Source organism: Hirundo rustica, chromosome 6, assembly GCF_015227805.2.
Source record: "Hirundo rustica isolate bHirRus1 chromosome 6, bHirRus1.pri.v3, whole genome shotgun sequence".
In the NCBI taxonomy this organism is placed as follows: Eukaryota; Metazoa; Chordata; class Aves; order Passeriformes; family Hirundinidae; genus Hirundo; species Hirundo rustica.
The window spans coordinates 52,802,803-52,828,139 of NC_053455.1; the positions used below are offsets into that span (position 1 = coordinate 52,802,803).

General features: G+C 39.8%; 1 protein-coding gene across 1 annotated transcript in view; it reads left to right on the plus strand.

Moving 5' to 3' along the window:
• Window positions 1-4,939: 4,939 nt before the first annotated feature.
• Window positions 4,940-25,337, plus strand: part of IPO7 (importin 7) — a 34,241-nt gene continuing 13,843 nt past the window's right edge. Inside the window, 13 exon segments of the mRNA XM_040067582.2 lie at window positions 4,940-5,051; window positions 13,537-13,618; window positions 15,202-15,355; window positions 15,701-15,859; window positions 18,103-18,259; window positions 18,874-18,963; window positions 19,401-19,495; window positions 19,597-19,681; window positions 22,441-22,575; window positions 23,107-23,206; window positions 24,229-24,305; window positions 24,654-24,698; window positions 24,700-24,771. Coding sequence (XP_039923516.1) covers window positions 5,007-5,051; window positions 13,537-13,618; window positions 15,202-15,355; window positions 15,701-15,859; window positions 18,103-18,259; window positions 18,874-18,963; window positions 19,401-19,495; window positions 19,597-19,681; window positions 22,441-22,575; window positions 23,107-23,206; window positions 24,229-24,305; window positions 24,654-24,698; window positions 24,700-24,771 — 1,296 coding nt within the window. The 5' untranslated portion in view covers window positions 4,940-5,006.

Sequence of the window (25,337 nt, forward strand, 5' to 3'; positions counted from 1 at the left end):
ATGATATTTTAAAACAAAGAAAGGTACTTACTTTGTACTGTTTTCCCCAGCCAAACCAGAGAACTCCTCAATCACCTCTGTTTGATGATTTTACACCGAAATATGTTGACTAGCATGTTTCATTTCATAGTTTCATATTTTAATCCCATGTCATCTTTTTTTAAAGATTAATATAAATAGTTCTTTCCAAACTTTGCAAATCAGCACAGTATTTCTGTGCATACCTTTTTCTTCCTGTTGCTATCTTTGATTTAGCAAAAGTAGTTCCATGATAACTTTGGGTGCTGGTGATTCATCCACTCATTCCTGTCCAAACTCCCTTTGGATCTGTAGGACTGGTTAAGTACCTTCATGTGCAAGTATTTTTTTTTCCCCCCCAAATCCTGGATTGACATTTGGAATGTTGTTGACACAGGAATACGCTCTGCATAGCTGGAGTTAATTTGGCTGCTGTCAAATCTGTTCCAGCACAGAACAGCTGATAGCAGCATTTATCAGTTACTGTCTTTGGGTTTGGGTTTTTTTTTAATATGTAGATGGCATAAAATTTTATGCAGAATTCTTTAGCAACATCTTGTAAATGCACCCAAACATGGTGATCTTTGATAGTTGTGCTGCCTTTATATATGATTTCTGGCTTTTCACTGACAGTAGAGAGAATGGTACCCCAGAAAGGCACACAGCCTAAGCAGTGTTCCAGTCAGCTGCAAGGAGCACATTAATTAAAGCTGTCTTTGTTACTGCTCCAGCTTTCCAGGGAAAGTACACATGACTGCAAACCTCAAGACAGAAGTCTAGAAGAGCATGTCTATCTTCAGGAGTAATTGAGTCTGATTTGCATCCAATGTTTGAGGCCTGTGCAATACCACATCGCCCTTTCCAAGATAATTTGAGAGGCTCTGTTCTCCCACAGCAGCCTGAGGTTGTCTATAAGCATTCCTACACAACAGAGAACAGCTCTGAGCAGCTAATCCCTGCAGCACAAACACTTTTCTTTTCTCTTCTGTGACCAAGAATTTGATGAGGCTTATCTGGCTAAAGGATAAGCTTCTTTCTAATGTCAACTCTTGTGATTTGAAATTTGACTTCCAAATTAAATTTTTCTATCAACTCATCTGTTGCATCTTGCAAGATATTTATTCATGTCCCCTTTGTTTGCTAAACAGGTTTGGTCAAAGTCCTCACTAATTGCTGTGCTGTGATGGGTGGGCTTCAAGTCTCTTTTGTCCTGCTAAAACTGTTCAAAGGAAGTATCTGATGGAAGTGCAAATATTTGTTTAATCAAAATTTCAGTGTTAAGGATGCCGCAGCTCAGTGGTCCCTTGTAATTTGAAGTCATTTGCCATCTCTTAGGTTGTTCCACTCAAACTGCTGGTGTGCCAGTTTTCTTTCAGCTTTACGATTTCATCTAACACTTAACTACCCACAGCAAATGTAATCCACCAACAAATTGTTCAGATTTGTGAGAAATTCTTTTTTAACCTCATAGATATTTCCTCTTAAATTTGGCTTCCTGTCGACATGAAATGTTCATCTTGACTGAACACTGCATTTATTGTTTTCTGTTGAGTCATTTATGCAATTAATTTTATGGTGAAGTTAGCTATTGTTATGACTTCTGGGTAAGTAAAGATGCAAGTACAAATGTCCTCGGCAACGCAAACATTTCTGGACATACAAAGTTTTCTTTTTCAGAGTACTCAGGGTGGACAATTTCTTACACATTTTTTGCACGTTTTTTTTGTCCCACTCACTTTTGTATCCGAACAGGAACAGCTCTGGCACAAGCTTCCAGAGCCACAGCACCTTTGCTGACGATGACTCCCATCCCATTGTGCTTGTCTTTGCAGCATTTCCCATCTGGTACATCTGACACAGAGCATTATGCACAACCAGCACGTCAAAAGCCCTCTGCCCTTTGAAGTACTTATTTTATTTTTAGGGAAGATATATTCTGTTTCATAAGTTGTTGGATCAGCTTAGCACTTAGTTTGAAAGATGGATGTTTGCTCGGGAAGAGCAGAAGCCTCCCTTGGAACGGAGAATGTAAACCCCCTCCCGCCAAATGATTATAATTTTGAAATTAAGGGGCTCTCCGGCAAGGATATGAGGGGTAGGAATAACAGATCTTTACTAGTATGTGTACGAGGCAAACAAACAGCAATAATTATGGCATTAATAACAAAACAGAAACCTTGTGATGGCCTTCTCGGCCGAGACGGCAAGGGATGGAGGAGAGGCTTTGCTTCACAAACCCCTGGGGCGGTCTCATCCTGATGCCTCTGCAGGACTGTGAGGAGCACCAAGCTGGAACGGCAGGAATGAGCAGAAATTCCGGGCTGGTGGATGAGATGTATCGGAAGCTCCGCGGTGGAGCTGGAACTGCGGGGGGATGTCCCGGGGGCAGGGGGTGCCGGGCTACAGCGACCAAAGACCCAGAGCAGTGCCGGAGAAGTGGTGGGGACTCGGCTCCAGCAGGGTGGGAAAAGGCGGGCTCAGAATCCTGGACACACGAGCAGAAGGTGGTAGATCTTAGGAGTGTACTCCACTAGTGACAGTGACTTCTCCCCGCAGTAAGCAACAGCTTGACTCTCCTCCTCCCGATGCCGACAGCGAGAGAGAGCAGCTGCCCCCAGCCCTGTCCTTTTATCTGTCCCCAAAGACAAAAGAGGTGTAGCCAAGGGCTACAACTCCTCCCCTCTGGCCACTTTTCTTTTTGCTTAAGTATCCATAAGTACCCGGTAGTTAGTTTCATAGCAACTTACGGGGGAAAAAAAATCTGTAAGTAAAAAAGAAACAAAACTAACCCCCAACAAGCACCCTGGCTGGGGGGCATTATCGCTTTTCTCCTTTGATACGAAGAGCACTGAGATTCGATCTTGTTATCTGCGCTGTGACACAAAAGCAGGGAAAGGCTCTGTTGCAGCATTTGGTAAGGATATTGAATATACAGTATGTCACTTTTTTTTTTTTTTTTTTAAACATTTTGGGCAACGTCTAGAATGGAGTATGACTGCAGATCTGGGCAATTCGTAAAAGAACAGCATATGACACCATGTCCCAAAATTATGCCACATTGCCACTTGGGTCATTTGGGCCCGTATGACTCCCATGCTTACTTAGAAAGGCAGACATTCATTGCTGCTTCACAGTTCAGTTTCATAAATTAGTTGCTTATTTTCACACTTGTAATAGGTAAAAGCTACATGTAAGTGTAAATCATAATTTTTAGCATTATGGGAAGAAAAACCAAGCCAAAACCCAAGCAACAACAAAAAACCACCAACAAACCAGTAGCACGAGAAACTGAGAAACCCAGGTTTTAGTCCAGTGACAATCATGGAAAAATCACTAATCTGGGAAATGCATATACAAAAGCAAGTCTGTTATGCTGTTTCATATATGCAAAGACACTCTAGATAAGCCTAGATTTCCTGAAACTGTTTAACTGTAAAGAGATGGTGAACTTTGTCAACTTTCTAAATTGTATCACTTTTAAATTTTGTTATTTTCTGTATTTGCATTTCTGCTCTTCTCTTTGATATGTGCCTTCATTTCAGAGTCATTCCAGGACGAGGTGTTTGTGAAAATTTTTTCTTGATGGTTTTATCTGATTGTTCAATAAATTCCTCTCATAAAAATAACTCCAAAATTTCAAGTACATCACTGCACGCCATCCCCCAAATGAAGGCATGACAGTGAATGACTGTACAGTGCCAATTAAATTTTACAACTCACTAACTTATAAATAGCATTGCTCACTTTATCATGACTACTCATGGAAGTGAAATAACTTCAGAGCTCAAATGCTTTTAGGATGAAGCCTACAGAAGTGACTTACAAGAGGACCAAGTTAAGCAGTTCAGTTATGACTCTGTGACTGAGCCAAGGCCTCCAGAATAATTGAATCATGGAATTGTCATGGTTGGAAGAGATCTTCAGGATCATCCCGTCCAACTCAGCACTGTTCCTGTAATCCCTAACCCCGTAACCCACATCACCCAGCACCAGTTTCAGATGCCTCTTGAACCTGGGGAGGAACTTATTGATGACCACCCCAACAGTAATTTTTTTTCTAACATCTAATCTGAATTTCCTCTGTCTCATCTTAAAGGCAATTTCTTCGGATCCTCTGCAGGCATAGCAGGAGAGACGGGCCCTCACTTGGCTACGATCTCCTTTCAGAGAGTCATAAGAGAGTGATGAGGTCCCTCCTGAGCCTTCTTTTCTTCAGACTAAACTCTCCCAGCTTCCTCAGCCGCTCCTCGTAAGACATTATTTCCTAGACCTTTCACGAGCGACAGCTCTGTTTACATTGAATTTCTGACAAAACTTTGACACATCTTCAGGATTTTCGTCCTCTTTTCGCCGCCACCCTAAAACCCAGCACGGCAGGCACCTCGTGCCCACGATAAAGCAAACCCACGCCCCGCTCCTTCCTCGCTGAGCCACACGAGCGTCTCCGAAAACGGGGCGCGGATGCGGGAGGGATTTTCGAGGGAGGGTTTTTCGCTAAAACGACGGATCCCTCACAACACTGGCGCGGCCGAGGAGTTCGGAGCGGAGCGGGCGGTGCCGGACCGCGGCTCCTGTGCCGGGGCCGTTCGAGCGGGGCCGAGCTCCTGAGGCGGCTTGTGCGGGCCGACACCGCGTACCCCGCGTCTCCTCGGTGGCGGTGCCCGGCCGTACCCGAGCACATCCCCCCGGGTGTCGATGCCCGGCCGTACCCGAGCACATCTCCCCGCTGCCGGTGCGCCCGGACTGCATCTCCCGCGGCACCCCGCGGCGGCGTGGGGCGGGCCGTGCGGCGGAAGGGGCGTCGCTCTCGTCGGTGGCGGGGGCAGCTCTATCCGGGCTCTTGGCGCTCTCCCTTCCTTTCGCGCCGGCGGCCGCTGGAGGCGGCGGGTCCATGTGCGCTCGGCGCGGCCCCGGCCCCTGTCCTTCGCCCCCCGCGCTGCCCCAGCCATGGACCCCCAGCGGCATCATCGAGGCCCTGCGCGGGCACCATGGACCCGGCGCTGCGCGAAGCCGCCGAGAGACAGCTCAACGAGGTGAGGGCGCTGCCGGGCCTGGGCCGGGGCCGCGGCGCTGGGGGAACGGGGACGAGGCCGGCCCGTGGAGGGGGGAGCGGGGCGGGGGCGGAGAGGGTCCCCCCTGCTCCTGGGCCCGTCCGCCCGCGGCCGCCGGCCCTTTCCCGCCGGCCGCGTCCCGGCCGCCGCAGGCCGGGCCCAGCGTGCATTGTCCCGCACATTGGCAGCGGGGCCAGGCCGAGCCGGGCGGGGCTGCTCGGGCAAGGGGGCAGCGGCAGAAAGAGGCCGAGGCCCCGTGCCTCTTTCGGCGGTAACAAATCGCCTCCATTGTTTCCGTGTTCAGCCGGGAAAACAGTGATCTGCTGAGGGGGCTTTAAAACCGCCCTTGTACAGGCCCTCGGTGGCTCCGGCTGGACACAGCCCTGCCTGGGACCATCCAAGCGACATCAGTCTGTGGGTGTTGTAAGCAGTAATTTGTCAGCGGGGAAAGAGGTAGCAAGAACCCCATCCGTTCGCAAGCAGTGCAGCCTGTAAGAGAGGGCTGGGCTGAGTTCAGAATCAAATCTGATGGCCTGGGCTGAGCTGCGAATCAGATCTGGCAGCCTGGCGGTGGTGTTTGTTGTTCCAAATGCTGTGAGCTCCGGGTTCAGCGGGGCTGCCGGGGTGGGTGTGCTCCCTGGGTGTATACGGACACGCGTCCAAGGGACGGGGGCAGACAGGGTTCCCAGCCCAGGTGTGTCATCCGCTGGCACTGAACTCATCTGCCAGACTGGGATGTAAAAACCCAGCAGGTCCCCAGTTCCACGGACTTCAGTTTTGAAAGAAGATTATATTTTTGTTCTGCTTAATCTCACCTGGTAGGTGAAAACTTTATGGATGAGACACAGCCATGGGGCTTGTAGACATTTGGAGAACAAAAGTGTTTTAGTGTTTGACCCAGAGAAAAGAAGATGTCTTGATGGAGAAGATGAAGGATAAACCTGTGTGGCAGTTCTTGTGCATCTAGTTGGCTTTTTCCGCAGACATTTTTCCTTGTTGCTCTTAAGCAGGCTTTGGCCTGACGGTGCTCATGTAATGCAACAGATGTTCAGGCAGAACTTAGATAAAGGTGGGGCCAAATGTTCTGCCCACAGTGGAGAAAATTTCCAAAAATGAAGGTATAGGCTTCTCAGAAAATGAAAAAGTGATTCATACATGTTATTTAATAAGTAAATGGCAATAATATTAGGTACTTTTGAAAACAGATAGGCTCTAAACTACTCAATGACTAATTAAGGCTGTATGAAGTAATTGCCTGTCTTTTCCATGTACTCTTTTAAAAGTATGTTAGTGTTTGTTATTTAAAATCTAAAATGCAAAAAAAAAAGTGATGGCCTATAAAGACAGTAATATCTATGAAATCTTAAGCTGGCCCCAAAATGCTTTTTTTTTTTTTTTTTTGCTTGTCAATGGATGTCAATACTTATATATAGTAACTTGCTTGAAATCTATTTTAGTTATTTTCTGCAGGTATTAGAGTTGCTGAAGGTTCAGGAAATTAATGTTCACTGACAGTCGGGGTCCTCAGCAAATGGCAAACTCTGGCAAGAAAGGACAGTGCTCGCTGGCCACTGGCTTTGTTCTCACTTTGGAATCAAAAACCCCATGGTCCATCGCGTACTACACGAGTGCTAAATTGGCATAAAATCTGAATATTTGTTCCCCTTTAAAAACACCAGATATTGTTGAACCAATGTGTAAGAGTTCTTTGTTATGGGAAATGGAGCATCGCTAATCTTTCACAGATATTTTGTGATAAAAATATGTGCTAAACCCAAAGTCTGCAAGTACTTATACATACATATAGTTTTATTCAAATACATGGTCTTGGTTTACTTATGTTATTGAAGTCAGTTTATGCATTATCTTGCAGGGACGTTGGTCTAAATTTGTTGAATGTTAGAGCAATTCTGTTACCAGTTTAATAGTTAATTACAGGTATGGGGGTCTCTTTGTAAAGATGAGATCACAACAGCAGTGAACACTGTTCTTGCACATGGCTGGGCTGCACAGGTGTTTTTATAGCTTAATAGTTGTCCTTGGTTGACCTTTCAGTTTACCTTTAATTTGTCAGAAGTGCCTCTGTTGAGCTAATGAGACTGGCTTTCAGCAAATGGTCATTTTACCGTGCCAGAAAAGACAGTGCATCAGTCAGTAATTGATATTCCTGATTAGTGCAAGAGATATCTAAGTAGCTAAGAGTTTACCAAGTATTTGAATCAATCTTCACCATATCCTATCAATCAACAAAGTTCTCCTGACTGGAGAAGGGGACTGGAGTGTAGGATTCTTGATTTGTCCAGGCTCTATTACTTACTTTTCCTTTGACCTTGCTAAATCCTGAATTATTCTATGCTTTATTTCTCCTTTCACTAAGTTTTTATCAGGTTGTATTGCCTGCACACGAAAGGCTGTGAGAACTTTCAGAGTTGAGATAATGTTAAAAACCAGGTATTTCGGTCTCTGTCTTTACTTTTCTCACTGTGGAAAGAAGTTATAGGGAATGGGACTGCTGGCTCTTGAGTCAGAGAATTTTCAGCTGATGGGGTGCCCTGAAACCCATCTCTGTCCCTGTCTCACAGGGAAAAGCTGTGTTTACCAGGACTTAGAACCAGACTCTTCAGTAAGCTGCTGGAGAGGCAGCAGGAAGACATTACTACTGCCTTTTGAAATAGTCTTGTGCTTCATGTATAAAGTGTTTCTCAGAAATTGTGATGAAAATAGAGATTTTTTAACTATGCAGCTATGGAATTACTCTGAAAACAATACAGTGTTGTTTCAATCTTTTATTATCAACATATTTATAAAGGGTGCAGTTGCTAGATAATGCTTTCCTTGCAGGTTTCTTCTTTGCAATTCCAGGGAATTTATAACTTCACTGTGATGTATGTCTCGTAAGTCTCTGAGATTAACCTCGGTGTGTGAGGTTAAGACTAACAACGTAAGTTTTGTGTTTGACAACGTTTAGGGGGGGAAAAAAGTGCCATCCTTATAACTCATAATTTTTTGGAAGTCAGAGCTCAACAGTTTGTTTTGGAAGACATCCTGATGCTCTCCTGGAAAGTGACTTTCAGAAGTTAGATTTAAGTCTTTTCATGTTCTAATGTGACTGACAGGGAAAGGATAAAGAGGCAATCTTGGTGGCTGGCCACCATCACCATTGATTTAACAGTGCAGTAGGGTCTAGTTCAGTGCCTTTCACTGCCTGCTTAATAGCTACAAATGTCAGAAGGATGGAACGGTTACATTAAATGATCGGACTCTTAGCTGCTTAGAGTTCAAGAGTGAAAGGTTGTCAAAGGGGAAGAAGCAAGCTTCTTAACATGGAGCCTTTCAGATAGGACTCTCCAAATGCTGGAATGCTATGGACACTTTGGGTGAGGCATTTATAGTGTTACCTCCAGCTTGTATTTTTTTTTTTTAACTCTTTCCAACGCGGTCTGCATGTGTAACATCTACAGCTCTATATTGTAGTGAGAAAAAGAACAGAGCATGAGTTTCTTTGCTTTGATTATCGGATCATGGGGTCTCTTTTGAAGTTGTTGGTGTGACATTTTACCCAAAGTGCTTGGTTACTTTCACTTCCCCCATCTTCCCTCTATATATTCCTATGCATGCTAGATGAGGGATGCTTTGGGAATGGGTGTTTTAAGCTGCATGTGCCAAGGCTGGTCCAACACTAGAAATCCCCTTGGGGGCAGTAAGGAACCGAGGGAGCCTTGGCTCCACTAGGAGGAATTTTCCTTCTTGGTGCAAGTTGCCCAGCACGAGGTAAAATCTGAGAAGAAAGGGCCACTTGCCATTTTCTCATGACTTAGCAAATAGTTCCTGTGTGTGCCTAGCAAGCCTCTACTAGGCACATTGCTTTTTCCTCAGCCAGATGTAGAGCATGAAGTCCTTCAGACTTGCAGACAGGGATGAAAGTAGCATCAGGGATGTTTGCAGGAACTGGTGAGTGTCTATCTTTTGTGGATATTAACCCAGGTTTGCATATACATTGTAGCTGCATAAGGTTGCAGAACTAGCTTGCAAAAACTTGAGGTCGGCATGACTTCCACACCTGCTGAGTTCTTAAAAAAATTAAAAGGGTGCTGCGTAGCACTTCGCTGATTCAGCATGGCCTTACAGCTCCTGACCTTACCTTTCTATAAGAAAACAGTTTCATCTCAGTGTAATAGTTACGTGCCCCCAGTCCCGCTATGGCCCAGATCAAAAATTGGATGTAGATTATTTTTTCCCCCAAAACTGGAATGGAAGAGAAACGGGAATTCTTTTTTTTTTTATCTACTTTACTTTTAAAATGTTAGCCTTTATTCACATGTGTGCTACATTGAATAGCTATATAAATAACCTGGGGTTCCAGTTCAGCAGCATATAGTAAGTGTTGCTCATCTGTTCAGCTTTTTTGGGCAACAGTAAAGGAGGTGCCTATTGTAGTGTGTTTGTCATCTTCCTGATGTCTGAAGAGAATGCATGGAGGTCCTTTTACCCAAGATGAAACTTGTTTTTATCATTTAGAGGCACACAGGCTTTGTGTGAGTGATGAATATTCCAGCATTAAAGATTAATGTAACTTACTGCAGTGAGTATCATTACTGGAGGAAAAGTGCTTTTCCACATTGTAATTAACTATTCATAGGTTCATGTGCCATGAACTGGTCTCTTTAATGTTAACTTTGAACTTCATTCCTCTTTTGGATTATGTAGCTGGTATGACACTTTTCTCAAAAGTCTCTTTTAGCACATGTCTAACAAATCAACCCTGCTAGGAAAAACTGCAGTGGACTGTGCAAAAAGATTGTGTGTTCTGGAGCAGTGATTGGTATTAACGGAGAGTGGTGCAAGGTTTGTGGTCTGATAGAAACATTCCTCAGCTAGACAGGCTGCATAGCAAAGATTGCTCTTGGGAAAAGTTCCCCGAATTCTTTGGCTCTTAGACAGCAAAGTCATACCAGTGACATGGCATGGTGGACCTTTTGTAAGGGGGAAGGACTTGAGATGAGTTTTGGTTTTGTTTTTCTTTAAATGCTGAGTTAAGTCAAAATTTTACCAATGTCAAAACTGTAAAGTCTTGGAAATTTTCTGTTCTTCATGCAGTTTAGAGTATGTGATAGTGACCATTGTGAAATCCAGATTTAGGTTCAAAAATGAACCTAAAATAGGTGTGGTTTTTAGTATGGTTGTTTTTTTTTAGCAACGCAGTCAGTGAAGAGGAGCATGCTGTCCTGAGAGGCAGCCCTCTTGTGGGAGTAAGGTTATTAAAGATGGAAATAGCTGAAAGAGATGTGGATTCAGTGTTTTTTAACGCTGTAGATAGAAAAAGGCACCTATGGTGGTGTCTTATTTTAGGTTCAGTTTTTTTTACAAGTGCCAGTAAAGCATTGGGTGTTCTCTTTAAGAGTGAAGCAGGGCAAGGGAGCATGACAGGTGACTGTAGTACTTGGTGTTTTATTTAAGCATTCGGTACACACTTGTCTTCATGGAACTGTCCTTACTCATCCCTACATCTCAGTTTCTCTGCAATCACCTTCCCTTCAGTGGCTTTGGAAGGAGGTCATTATGGAGAGTTTGGGGAGTCCTTTCTATTCCATATTGAATGCATGGAAGCGTTAATGTAGCTCTGTGTGAATGTAGGTATTAACAGAGAGGATTAAGAGCCGGCTTTGATTGGCAAGTACAAGGTATTTTACTTGTATTAAAAGCACAGATTATATCATCTGAATCTGCTTTGAACTACTAAAGGTGATAAAGCAGCTCATCCTCATGGTTGGTTGGAGTCTGATGCTTCAGATGCTAATAAGGATGACATTTGTAGGATTTAAAAAAACCCAAACAAACAGATAATTGTGTAGATGTTTCAGTTTTGTCCCTTAAAGCTTGCTATAGTTCAAAAAACCTGATGAAAATATATTAATCCCACATAGTAATAGAATTGATATTTCTCGGGAGCTTCTGTAGCCTGTAATAGGCATAGGCTCCGTCCTCTCTTTGTAAATGAAGAAAGCATTCTTTGGTATTTTATTAAATTTCAGTGTGTGGCAGTTTTGTACACTGCTATCTAGTTTTTATTTCTTGTAAGACATAAGATTTTTTAAATTTAATTTCCTTTGGTTTTCTGTTAGTTCCTTAGTAGCTCTTAAACATTATTTCCATATTTGTTGCTGAAATGGATGGTTTTTATTACAAGAATAGCAGTCATTTATCATGGGAAAAGGAAACTTACCCTGAATTTTTTAAATTATAGGATTAAATACTTCTGACTTTGCAAACATTGCAAATTTTCATCATAGAAAAGATATCTGTTAAGCTTATAGCCTTTGTGGAAAGACATCAGTTTGCGCTTTTAAGTCCATTTTATGCTGACTAATATGACCTTATTTGTAAGTGGATTAAAGGTTATTGAAACTGAAAGCTTTCTTTAGGTTCGCAACACGTTAAATACAGGAGCACTTCCTCTGACATTACTCTTAAGTGTATAATTGAATGCTGTGCTGAATTAGGGTCTGATGTCATTTGGAATGTGCTGCAGGGCTCTGTGTGTCTATTAATGTTCCTTAAGGAAAGGAGGAACTTAACGGACCTGGAGCTTTAAGAGAAATCAAACCCAACTAGTAATCTTTATTTTAAATTTATTTATTCAAACATTACTTGGCAGCTGAAGACAATAGTTTGTTGTTTTTGTTTGTTTATTTGTTTGTTTTTCATTGGAAAGTGTGTTTGCTTCTTGAGGGCTTGGGGAATATCAGAGGGACGTGGGTCAGCAGGATGTGTGCTCATATTGCAGTGTCAGTTACTCTCAGTTCATCAAATCACACTCTGCGAGTAAACATTTCAATGGGACCAGATGCCTCTGGGTTCTCGGGAGCCTGAGAGTTTTAGTGCACGGGATGAATGTGTACAACAGTGTTTTAACATTTTGGGCAGATTCTTAAGTAAAGTTTGTTCTTCATTTGAAATCTGTTTTAAAGAACAGGAGACAGAAAACAAGCTACACTAACCAAATTGAGTACCAGTGGTATGTCCCAGGCTGTCCCTTTTACACTTGTTTATACTGGGACCTTTTAGAGATATTTGCTTGGGAAAATGAAAGTTGAAGAGAATGTTCTGGTACTGTAGGAGTGAGCTGAGCAGCATTACAAACTTAGGAGGAATCGACATAATTTCATACTGTCAGAAGAGCTTTTGGTCCTACTAAAGGAATGGAAGGATAATTTCTGATTATTTCTGTTTATGACATGAAGTTGCTGCAGTATTTGAGGCAGCGTTTTGGTTTTCATTAATACTGTGATTTCAATGGTTTTGAAAGTAACAAGTGGGTTAGATGTGTTTTCCTAAGAGTTCACCAGGTTAAATTACGTGGATCTGTGCAGTTGTCTTTGCTGGGGGAACCGCAAAGAACATAGGAAACAACATTGCTGTGTGAGTGAAGATGAAGCAGAAAAGCAAAGCTGTTTGGAAGTTGGATGAGGTAGATCAGGACTTGTCCAACAGAATATCTCTAAGGATGAGGTCCCACAGCTTTTGTGGATAAGTGTTCTAGGCCTTGGACTCCCTTTGTGAATTTTTTTCCATGCATGAAATAGGGATTTCCCATTGTAACTCATGTACATGGATTCTTCACCTCGAGGAAAATTATACTGGGTTTCAGTTAAGAAAATCAGAGTTAGTTTTTAAGGATTACAACTCACCTTTCCCAGCAAAATTAATTTATTGTCTGGAGTTCTTGATGTTTGGGAAAGGTGGGTAAAGGGTGTCATAATAACTTTAAGGTTTGTTTCCTCACTGAAAATACAATCCAATCCTTAATATATCATTGACAGTTCTCATTATGGTAAGAAAAAACGTGTTTTGTTTCCTTCCTAAGTGAAACTCCTGCAAATCTTTGGGAAGTTGTTACTCTGCAGATGTGTCTCCATTTGGATCTCCCTGCTGTTGCTTTGCTGTTGTGTGGTTCTGTGGACAGCTGCTGCAGTAGTGCATCAGTGGTCCCTTGAAACTGGTTTTTCAGAAAGATGAAGTAGGAGTTGGACTTAGTTTTAAAACATAGTTCCCATCTGTTTCTTAGCTTATTATATAATGAACTCATACCTTGCTAAAGGTCACTGTAAATTTGCTGTGCTTGGGTTTTTCGGGCTGTTCAGGTGCTCTTGCTTCAAGCTTTTGTTCTGAGTGGGGCACATGTTTGGCGACTGTGGAAAGCTGATTCCTATTCAGTGATTTCTTCAACTGTGTTACCTTAAACGGTAGGGTTTTTCCTGCCCCTTGCTGTCTTCAATATACAGTGAGCACAAAACTTTGGAATGCTTTGGCTGATTAGCTGACTCCTGTGCAACTGGCTGAATTTGCTGGTATTCTATTGATTGCATTACATCATTATAAAGATATTGTAAAACTTAATGTGAGTATTCTAAAATATAACTGTTGTTTTTTTTGTTGTTGGTTTTTTTTTTTTCCCCCCTCTCCATAGGCTCATAAATCAGTGAACTTTGTTTCAACTCTGCTTCAGATCACTATGTCCGAGCAACTGGATTTACCAGTGAGACAGGCAGGCAAGTTTTCAAATATTTTTTTCACTGTATCTATTCTAGTGGTGCATACACACAAGTACACATGCTGATACTGTTAAAGAATTCTGACAGTTTTAATGTCAAGCACCCAGAAGTTGGGAGCTGTTAAAATTACAGTCATCACGAGCTGTTATCTGGCACCATACACTGAGTAAGGAAGACAAAGAAAAGGTGTGTCTGGTTCTTGAATGATTCCTTTGCCTTTATCTCTAGTGAACATTCCTGGGGGAAGCAGAATGGTTTATGATGCTGGTGCTTTTGGTCCAAGGAAGTAATTTAAACTTGTACTGTGAGCACTAATGTTTCTAAACATACTTAGGAGAAAACAAACTATGTCTTTTCAAACCCTGTTTATTTGCACATAAGCCATCAGTAAAATTGAATGTTGATTACTGACTGCTCCAAACATCATCTTAAAGCTGCTCTAATAACTTGATAGAGGTTTTTAGTACAATACTTCAGTGGGTTTTCTGACTGGTCAGGAGGATGTGATCTGGATTGCTTATTTGGACCTTCCATGTAGTAGACTACTCTAAGTTGTAGCCTAAACTTAACTTGCATTTTTATCTTACTGCTTGGGGGACCATTCAAATGATGACTCACAAAGCTTACTGCTTTACAAGTATAACATGCAAAAAGAATTTTGAAGAAAACCTCTGAAATTTCACCCTCCTCCAGGTTAAGCCGATTAAACCCCAAAGCATCCTGTCAAGAGTGGGGATGGCTCATTCAAGGCCCATCTTACAAACAGTGTGTATTTGCAAAGCAATTAATGATAAATCTCTCTGAGGGCTGGCTGAAGTCTTGTAAATAATCTGCTGAGTGTTTCTTGACCTCTGCAGACACTTTGTGAAACCCTCTGATTTCTGAATCTTCAAAAGATGCATGTGAAATTTAGGAAGAGAAGTTGCTTTATGGACTTTTATGTAGATTTAGATTAACAGTAACTTTGTTATCAGTTTGCCATTTGAGGTTAACTGTTGCATTGTAAGTACTTTTCTAAGTGCTGTGATTTACATTCTGCCACGCAAGCAGTTTGGATTTGGTTGTCAAATGGTAAATTCAGGCTGTGTTCCAGGAGCCTGATTACTACAAAATGCTGTAGCCCATAACCTGGGTATAAAGGAGCTCTGTTTCTCTAGCATTCATTCCTGTATTGCAAACTTAATTCGATTTTTTTATTATTATTATTATTTACAAGGCATGTTTTAGGTTGTCGTTAGTATTGAGCAGCTTTTCTTTTTCAATTTTAATGAAAATATTGAGAAAATCATTATAATGGATTTTTCAGAAGTGTGTTGCTAAATAGTTTCACAGCTACTTAGCTGAATCACAGGTGAAAGCAATACCTTTAGTGTTTTTATATTAAATGGGTGAAGTATAAATTTAGTAGATTATTGGGTTAATAACTTGCATGGTTTATGTATTTTGATTCTCCTACTTAGAAAGGGCCAATGCTTTTGTAATTTTGGTCAGTTTTGTTCTAAAAAATATTTGCTTGCAAGATGTGTGGTTGTTTTGTGCTTTAAATGGCTGTCAGCTGATTTGCCACTCTTGTTTCACAGGGGTTATCTACTTGAAAAATATGATAACCCAGTATTGGCCGGACCGTGAAAGTGCTCCAGGAGAGATCCCACCTTACTCCATCCCAGAAGAAGACAGACACTGTATCCGTGAGAACATTGTAGAAGCCATTATCCACTCTCCTGAGCTGATCAGGTGCACAGTTTTAGCCTCTGCGTGAATTGCCTGTGGATTCTGACTGTTGGATTTCTTTATTTTTTTTTTCCCCCAGCCAAGATCACCCACGTGCTAAGCATCATTGTCACACACTGTGTATCCTAAACATAGAATTAATGTAGATGGAAAAACAGTTTTCAGCTTGTGTAGCATTTAGAGATTTAAAATTCTTTAAAGGGAGAATATTAAGCAGAAACTACAGAACTTAACTTTATAAACAAAAAGAAAGTCTAAGTATAGACAGTATTTACTGCTTCAACACTACAAGAATATTATTAAAATAATAGCAGTAACTTATTTAATTGTTGTGCTTTTGATTTCCAGAGTACAGCTTACTACTTGCATTCACCACATTATCAAGTATGATTATCCAAGTCGCTGGACTGCAGTTGTGGAAAAAATTGGATTTTATCTCCAGTCTGACAATAGTGCTTGTTGGCTTGGAATTCTTCTTTGTCTTTATCAACTTGTGAAAAACTATGAGTAAGTTCTTTCTGGTATTTCTCCATATAAACCAGCAGAATTAATATATTGGTGTCTATTTTTTGTACTCTTTGTGTATTTTGTGACCATGTAGAATTGTCTATGACACTGCATAAAGGTGATGGAAATGTAATCTTAGAAAGTATTCTTGACTACTTGCGATGCAGATGCTGGCTCATGTCTCTTCTCCACTAAAAGTTACAGAAAAACTGCCTTCATTAAAAGTTTGAATTCAGAAAAAAGTGGTTAAAACCTTAACATGATAGTTGTTTTTTATGGATTGATGGCAGTAAGAAAGTCTGCTCAAAATCACGACTTTTGCAGGAATTTATTATTTAAATCAGGTTTAAACTTTTTAACAATTTGTACTCTAGTGCTTGGTGAAAGTAACCATACAAACATTTCAAATTGTGAAATCTGAAATGTTGGGAGCTCAAAATTAGTTAACTAACTTTGGTATGATCAGAGAAGGGACAATCCTGGAGTCGGGGATTGTAGTAGTGGAACTGATGGAATCCACAACTTACTCTTTCAAAGCATTGAAATGCAGCATAACATTTCTGTTTCAGGTTCTTGATTTAAAAGGTTGCATGGAAAAATTTCCCTCTAATTTAATGAATTTTACATCAATTAGTATAAAACAATGAATTTCAGTTTCTCAAAAATACTTTTACAGGAATGACATGAAAATCTTTGTAATCTCAAGTGGGAGTTTTCTTAGTGGCTGAAAATTGCAAGTCCTGCTAGGAAAGGAAAGCAAAAAGTTTCTCACTTGATTTTCAGCTTAAACGTATTTAACTAAATGTGCTGCAGAGTTCTGTGAGCTGTAAATCAAGAAGTGTTCAGTGGTAGTGCGTTAAGGTGGTAGAAATCCATGTTGAGGGATCTGAGTGCAGTCACTGTGTGATAAGGTAACAGGTGTGTCTGTAGTCTCAGCTGATCAAACACTTCAGCTGAGGCCAGGAACTGCTCAGCTTTCTGCTGGTCAACAAGAGTGAGTTTCATGTCACGAATCATGTAGGAATGTGCACGCTTCAATGTGTTTCTATCAGTTTAGTGGGACATGAATCTGTGTAATGTTATGACTTTGATCAAGTTTTTACTGCCTGAGATGTAGGAGTATTTAAGTCTGGATTTTTTTTTTTTTTCCTTAACATGAGACAGGTATCTTGGAGCTTTTCACTTTTTTTTCCCTTCAAATTCAACCAGCAAGATCAAATGGCTGCTCTTTGCATAGTAATTTTTTTTTTTTTTTTTTTTAATTATTATTATTATTATTTTTATTTTTATTTTTATTTTATTTTTTGGTGAAAATTAGAAACTGAATTTTCCTGAGCGAAAATGTTTGGGTTTCTGGTTCAGAAAAGGCATAAAAACTGTATTGCTGAACAGGATTTTGGAGCTCAGTGTTGTGTAGCAGTTCTTACAGAACATGCCATCTGGCAGCAGATTGAGTAGTCTTTTTCTTTTTATATTCTGAAAATTGTCATTGTTTAGGAAGCTGAGTATTGATATTTAATATTAGTGAAAAGTCTACAAAAAATGTGTTTGAAAAACAAACCAAACCAAAGCTCAATCCTCTTAACCCAGAAATCTCCCACAGCAGGAGTCCAAGTGTCTGACAAGTATTGATTGCTGAATCAAGAAATACACGTACAATCATAAAATTATATTCTAGTTTCTTGTGTATAAATTAGAAATTGGGGCAAAGATTTCAACATGTGGCTTAGTTTCCTTTCAGGAATTTCAAAATGTTTGAGAAAGGAAGTGGAGCCTTGTTTTCAGCATGGGCAAGCTGGCGGGCTGTCCCCAGCATAGAAGGTCTGAGGTTTTATTTCAAGGGTGGTTGCCTGCTCAGAGGCTGCCTCACAGTCTGGAATCCCACTTTCTCTATCACATTGTTGGCTTTGGGCAAATTAAATGCCGAGATACGAGAGCCGTCGGGGCAGGCTGTGAGAGACTTCTCAGTTTGCTTTATCCAGTGTCAGTGAAGTGAAGCAATTTGGCTTCTGCAAATATTTTTATAAATTTTGAGCTCTGATTAATGTATTTCTCATCTGTAACCCTGTCTGGTTATGGCTTTATGTCTTGATTCTGTCACAGGAACTGGCTAGGGTTTCTTTTTGAGTCAGAGGTTATGAGCTCTCATATAGTCTACTCATGCCTACATTGGGGCATGATAAGCTTTTTCAATTTAAAGCTGCCTAAAGAAGCTACAAAACCGGCTTTGTTCTTCTCTAAAGGTACAAGAAACCAGAGGAGCGGAGTCCCTTGATAGCTGCAATGCAACATTTTCTGCCAGTCCTGAAGGACAGCTTCATTCAGCTCTTAAATGATCCATCAGACCAGTCTGTCCTCATCCAGAAACAGATCTTCAAAATATTTTATGCGCTTGTCCAGGTAAAAAAACTTTGTGCATACTTGAACAATAGTTGAAAGCATTATTCTTTTTCTTAAAATAGTGAATGACAAAAATATTACAGTATTAGATTACATCTGAATCATTTTCCCTACTGCTCAGCTCCATGAATCACAAGTTTCTGTTTGTCTTGTGCTTTTACTTTTGAGTAGTGCTATTCCTGGTTGGCATTAGATAAAACTTGCACATGCCATCCTTTACGGTAGGGTGTTTGCTGGAAAACCAGTTAGAAAATCAGTTTTCCAAGGACAGATTGTGGAGGCCAGCCTACAGAGAATTACCAGTGTAAATATAGCAGTTTGGAATGGAGCTGCTGTTAAATGCTTCAGAAATTAGAGTAACATCCATTTAAGTAGCGTTTTAGCATTGCATAAGCACAATGAATTGGAGCAAAGACCTCTAGCACCTTTGAGGATATTTAGGATATAGGTTAGATTGTGTTGAGTTTCTTAGCCGGGTTTTTGAGGTAAATTGCTAATCTTTCATGGTAGCTAAGGCAAAGATTTTGAAAGTAAAAATCAAACTGTAAAAGTAAAAAAAAATATATTATAAAGCAATTCAAACTTAATTTCCCATTTTGTTTTCTTTTAACAAGTACACACTACCTTTGGAGTTGATAAATCAGCAAAACCTGACTGAGTGGATAGAAATCCTGAAGACTGTGGTCGATAGGGATGTTCCAGCCGTGAGTGGCTTTTGGCTATTTATGTCTTTAAGTTTAAGTATTTTTCATTCATTAGAATGTTAAACAGTTTATTATTTTATTTCTGCATTTTTTTTCTCTACAGATGCCAAGAAAATAACATTAAAAAAAATATATTAGGCTAAATGGGGAGTTTTAAACAGGCTAAACAAGTTTTGAAAATATGTAGCTTGTATGAGAATTCTGTTTTCAAATTATAGCAAAACTTATTTTGGCTTCTTGTTTCAAATAATTTTTTGACCATTTAGGTATATTTCATGGTATTTATTTTCAGATATGCTCTACTTCATACTTCTATTAAGCTAGAAGTTCAAATTTCAAAAGTTAAAAGCAAGATATACTATGTAGTTCTAACTAGATATAATTTGAACTCTTTGTGAATAATTGGTAAAGAATCTCTTTTTTTTTTATATATAAAGGAAACCCTTCAGGTTGATGAAGATGATAGACCTGAGTTGCCTTGGTGGAAATGCAAGAAGTGGGCTTTGCATATCTTAGCTAGGCTCTTTGAGAGGTATTTTCTTTTCCATTATTATTTTCAGGAAACCTGAAGCAAATATTCAAGTCAGTAATACTGCTGCACCCTTGAATTCACATACTTGCTTCTAATTCTAGGTATGGAAGCCCTGGTAATGTTTCCAAAGAGTACAATGAGTTCGCTGAAGTTTTCCTGAAGGCCTTCGCTGTTGGTGTTCAGCAAGTAAGAGGCACTGAGTGTTGGGGGAGTATTAGGATAAGTTTGGAGTTACTACTGGTTGCTTATTTCATTATTTGCTGAAAAGGCTTCTTGCTCTTATTCACAATTTTTTTCAAGCACATTGGTATAGAAAGCAGTGATGTCTGTGGGCTAAAAAATAGAATGGTAAAGGAATTATCAATTTGCCACATATCACAATCCACTTTCCACTTACAAGCCCTCAGATAAACTTCAGACAAATACTACCATTTTTTAACTTTCCGAAAGAGATGGGTATATGTGGTGTAGTTGACCGTCAGAACTACCTTTTAAACTCTGATACAGGGTTTTTTTGACTTAAAGTCTGTAAATGCTAAATTTTCAGCCTTCTGCAAAAGCCTGATCAAGCAGAAGCTCTCTTACAGGCTCTCTGATGTTCCCTTTCCACTTGTCTCCCTGTTTGGGGTTGCCACTTGTGCTGTGTTTTAGGGTCTGCTGTATGCAAAGAATCCTTGGATTAACTAAAAACCTCACTTATGTTTTTATAAAATTTCCTTGTATTTGGTTCATAAATACCTTTGTTTTTAGGTGATTGTGTTGCAAATGTAAATAGACTATTGATTCATGAAAATCTCACAGTGCACAATGTTTTCTTCAAAGCCTTAGAGTCAGACAAACAGTTCTTAGTTTGGTTTTAGTTCTCATAATTTCTAATAAAATTATAATGAATTATAGGACTTCAAAACAAGAAATGTAGGGAAAATATCTCATGAATCCATGCTTTTTGAAGGTTGGCCAAACTATGGAAAACATTTGTCACATTGAGTGTGAGGCAATATATGCCAACATTGTCCTCAGACAAGTGGTGTCAGCATTGCTTCCTTAGGTGCTCACCTGTCACCTCTAGGTGACATTAGACAGATAATTACTGCATGTTCTTTAAGGGCTTACTGTTTGCTTTGTAATTCCAAGATAAAATAAACTTCTGACAAAAGGCTATGGCCAAAAGTAGTCTTTGAAGAGATAACTTTAATAGTTTGATAAAATAGTTGTTTTGCTTTACATTCTCTTTGCATCAAATTGATCCTTATTGTTATTGCTGCTAGGAAACTCTAAGAATTTTAAAAGAAAACTACTAAAAAAAAAATCAATACTTTAGCAGGCTTAGTTTGTTTCCTAAACAATAATGTAACTTGTTTAGAAAGACAGACTATATTTAAGGGTCTGCCCCTCCATTTTTCTGCAGAAGATAAGCTATTGGGCCTCTGCTCAGGGCATGGAAGATGTCAAATAAATGTTGTGGAAGATTTTTGAGCAGGATGTGTTTCTTCACAGAAACTGGAAATCTGTGAAATACTGAAGAATACGGATGTGAATAATACATTTCATTAAGTTGTCTCTGCTCTCCACAGTGTTTGCACCCTTTTAGTAAAGGAGTAATAGATAAATATAGGCATGAGACTACAGGTGGTTCAAGTATAAACTTGAAATATACTGCTAATGTTATTCACATCATTGCTTCTCTTTCATTAGCCCCCACCACTTAAAAAAAAAAAAAAAAAAAAAATCCTGTACATTCAGCATTTACGTCAGCTAAATTTTTTTAGTTTGTCCAAACCAGGCTGAGCTGCCTAGCTGGAATACCCTGAATTTATCCCTTGTTGTTAGCAGCTGTTCTGCTCAAGACATTTCTCACGAGCCAGAACTAAGCTCTCCTGGTTGGACACTGCTACCTTGTAGTTCCTTGGCACTATTACAGAATCTTATTGTATTTGCCCCAGAGTGTCCATCCTGTTTTTCCTCACTGCAGTTCTTAAACATTTTCTTAAATTTTTAATATCTTTACCTACTACATCTGGTTTATGAACCTACATGAATCTTCTTGGATAGTCCTCAAAACAGCTGCAAATCTGAACTTTGGGTCTCTTCTTTTCTATCCTAACTCGATACTTAATGCCACCAAAACCTTGTACTCAGGTGTTGGTACCAACCAGTAATCTAAATCCTGAAAGTTTTTAAACATGAGCAGTTCCAACTTTGGGAACTGATAAAGCATCTAGAGCATAGAACTGTAAAACTGTGAATATTTTGATGAATGAGTGCATCCTCCCTAAACTGAAGTGCATGGCAATTCCTTTGGGAAAACACTTTGGTGTTTGTGTAATAAATTATATCAGCAGCATTCATTTTCAAAATAAAAATCTGGGGAAAACAAGATTCATTTTTTTGGTAATATTACAGATTTATAGATATATTTCCAGTCCCTGCGGGTTTGGAATTTTTAAAAAATGGTGTCTTCTGTGTGAAGACTTACATTGAAACACTGGAAATGGGATGGATCACTCCACACAAAGGTGTTCCTCACACAGCTGTGTGGCTGTGAGGGGCAAGCACAGAGACCACAGATCAGTAGACTGTGAGTGTAGAGTGTTCTAATCTACTGGCTGGGTGTGAATTTCTGCCCTCAAAGAGTGAAGATGGAATATAAACCTCGGAGGGCGAGGGCCCCCTGGGGTGTTGGTGGTGTAATTAGCATGTATGGTTTGTGTTATTAAAGGATGGTATTTTAAAAGATGTGCAAGCACCCAATATGAGCTGCAAATTGTCTTACAGAATTAACAATGACATTTGATATGAAGGATTAGTCAGTACTCATTTTAGCCTAATGAATAAATGGGGGTTTTGTTTCGAGGGGTTCTTATGTAGGCTTGTGAGGGAGGGTGGAATTGTGGTGAGAATGGTCTGTGCTCAGTATAAGCTATTGATGAATCTGATTTCTCTAGGTGTTGCTGAAGGTGCTGTATCAATACAAGGAAAAGCAGTACATGGCTCCTAGAGTTCTGCAGCAAACGCTGAATTACATCAATCAAGGAGTGTCTCATGCAGTCACCTGGAAGAATCTGAAACCTCATATTCAAGTAAGCCTTTTTTGGGGTTTAATACTTAAATTACTCAAAAGTACATTAGTCAGTCTACTGTACAGTGTTTCCAGCCTTGCCACAATTCACGTTTTAGGCACTTCTCTTATAAATCGCTGGTGGAAAGAGTTTAAGCCGGTTTAGTGAAGGTTACCTTGAAACATGAGCAAAGGCAGCTAATTTATTGCTGTCTCTCCTTTGTGCTTTAATTTATTAAGCATTAAACCCAACACAGCAACACAACATATTTGGAGATGGTGTTATCTGCTGAATTTATGGCCTTGAATCATCTCCACATGCCATTATCCAAAGCCAATCTAGTATCTTGTGTTGTATTGTAACTCTACCTAAACACAAAGATTTGCTTTCTTGTAAAGTGCCACATAAATCCACTCTAAATCCAAATAGTTTTAGAGTGTTACCATTTTATATGCAGAAGTGACAGGATGGAGAAAACTGTAAAATACAAGAGAGAGTACAGAGATTGAGTTAGTTGTGCTAACCTGTTTTCAATCTCATTTTTTATTCCAGGGAATCATTCAAGATGTTATTTTCCCATTGATGTGCTATACAGATGCTGATGAAGAGCTTTGGCAAGAAGATCCATATGAATATATCCGCATGAAATTTGGTGAGCATTTGAAATCTACTCGTGTGATTTTTATGGGGTGTTTTTGTGAAAACAGAGACGGCTTTAATCTCAAAAAAAAAAAAAAAAAAAGAGAGAGAGAGAAACACAGTGTATTAACCAAATAATAGAAGTTAATATACTTAATTTGGTCATATTGGTGAGAGGATACAACAGTCAGCAATGACACAGGACTTTGGGCACTTGTAAAAGTATTTCATTTTTACAGTTACAGAGTTTTTATTACAAGTCAAACAGTTCTGGTCTTGCTAACAACTACATAAATTTAATGTAATTTAAAGGTTATGCCTTACAACAGCTAATATTTCAGGCCCTGAATTTCTTAGGGAATTTCACCCATGGCACAGTTCAGAGCAGATTTACCCCAGTGGTAAATGACACATTATGGTGTAAGCCTGGCATTCCAGACTTGTCCCATTTCTCCTCCTGTGCTCTGCTACTTGATGTTGGGGTTTTCTCTAAGTCTGTGCAGTCCTCTGAGGCTGGGAACAAAAAAAAAAACAAACTTCAGACTCCCTGAACAAATTCTTCACTAGGAATGTTTATGTGGCTAGAGGAAGGAATCTTGAGGGGTCTGGGAGTTTTATCCCTCAGGTCAGAGGCATACCTGTAAACACTACAGGTATTACACAAGGCTCGATAATCCTCTTCTTCAGAGAAATGAGAAGCTGAGCATCTTTTAACCCAGTTAATTCTGTGTGCTGGCCTGTGGAGCAAATCACATCCATGTCAAAAACCTGACTGTTGTGTCTGCTTCTACTATTACAAAAGGTTTATCTTACAAATAAGAGACAGAGAATTTCAAATTAGACATGTAGAGGCAGTCATCATGAAAAACATGAAACGTACGTATCCAACCATGTGTTACTCTTTGGTCTTGGAATATCTTTAGCAAGAAAGCGTGATTAACCACCTGAAAGGCGCTGTTTTCATATTAAATTCGTTGTGATCATGAACTGTAGTAAAGGACCAGAATTTATAACTGTTACAATGTTATTTAACAGATGTATTTGAAGACTTCATTTCTCCAACAACTGCTGCTCAGACATTGTTGTTTACATCGTGTAGTAAAAGGAAAGAGGTAAGCTGTTCAAAGGATTATACTGAAATACCCCTAGCTAAATTCAGTTTATTTGCTGAAAGAGCTGTTAATAAAGTTTTACTCTTCTGCACTTACAGTACACTAAAATTTGAAATTTGAAATTTATTTTGCACTGGTCTATTTATGGTTTTTGGTATTTGCAAATTCCCCTAGGACTCATTCTTGATAGAATACTACGTGTTTTATAACAAAGACATAGAACATTGCCCAAATTCCGGACTTGGAGCAGGGGAGCAGGCTGTTAGACATTGTAGCATTTCAGAGCGCAGAGAATGGTACCTGGGATGATTGATTAGAATACTTTGACTAACTTTACATGTAATCTAGGTCCTGCAGAAGACAATGGGCTTTTGTTATCAAATCCTTACGGAGCCCAAATGCTGATCCTCGCAAGAAGGATGGTGCTTTACATATGATTGGTTCTTTGGCTGAAATTCTCCTAAAAGTAAGCAGAACAAATCTGGTGGTTCTTTTCATCCTTTTCTCTTTTTTGCTCCTCCTATGCCTTCTCTAACATACAACACCTTAGAAGAAATGCAAATAGCTCCGAGTTGACAAGTTTCTGAATTGCTGCCAGGTTTTTTTAAGCTGTTGAAGTTAATTGTTTTGGGTTTACTGTCATCTTAATTATCAAAGTTTTATAGGTCAAGTTCGGATTATTGTTATAAATACCTTAAGTTCTGTGCTTCTGATAAGAATTACTGCACCATTTCTATGCTACACTTAATTCCATTCCCCTTTTTTGTGGAAGGAAGGAAAAAAGTGCATCCAGTGAGAGGCTGTTTATTTAATGAACTCTTGTGTATAGAAGAAAGGAAATTAAATTAGTGATGTTGCTCAGTTAAAATGGTAGCAAAATAGATGCATGATACGGAATTGTATTTGGACCACAGCCTCTAAGCAGTTTCCCTGACCACTTTTACTTTTGATGCCAATATGCTGCCAATTGAAAGGTGTCTCTTGGGTCAAAAAATGGCTGGGGAAAGACTGTCACTATTATGACTGAAAATT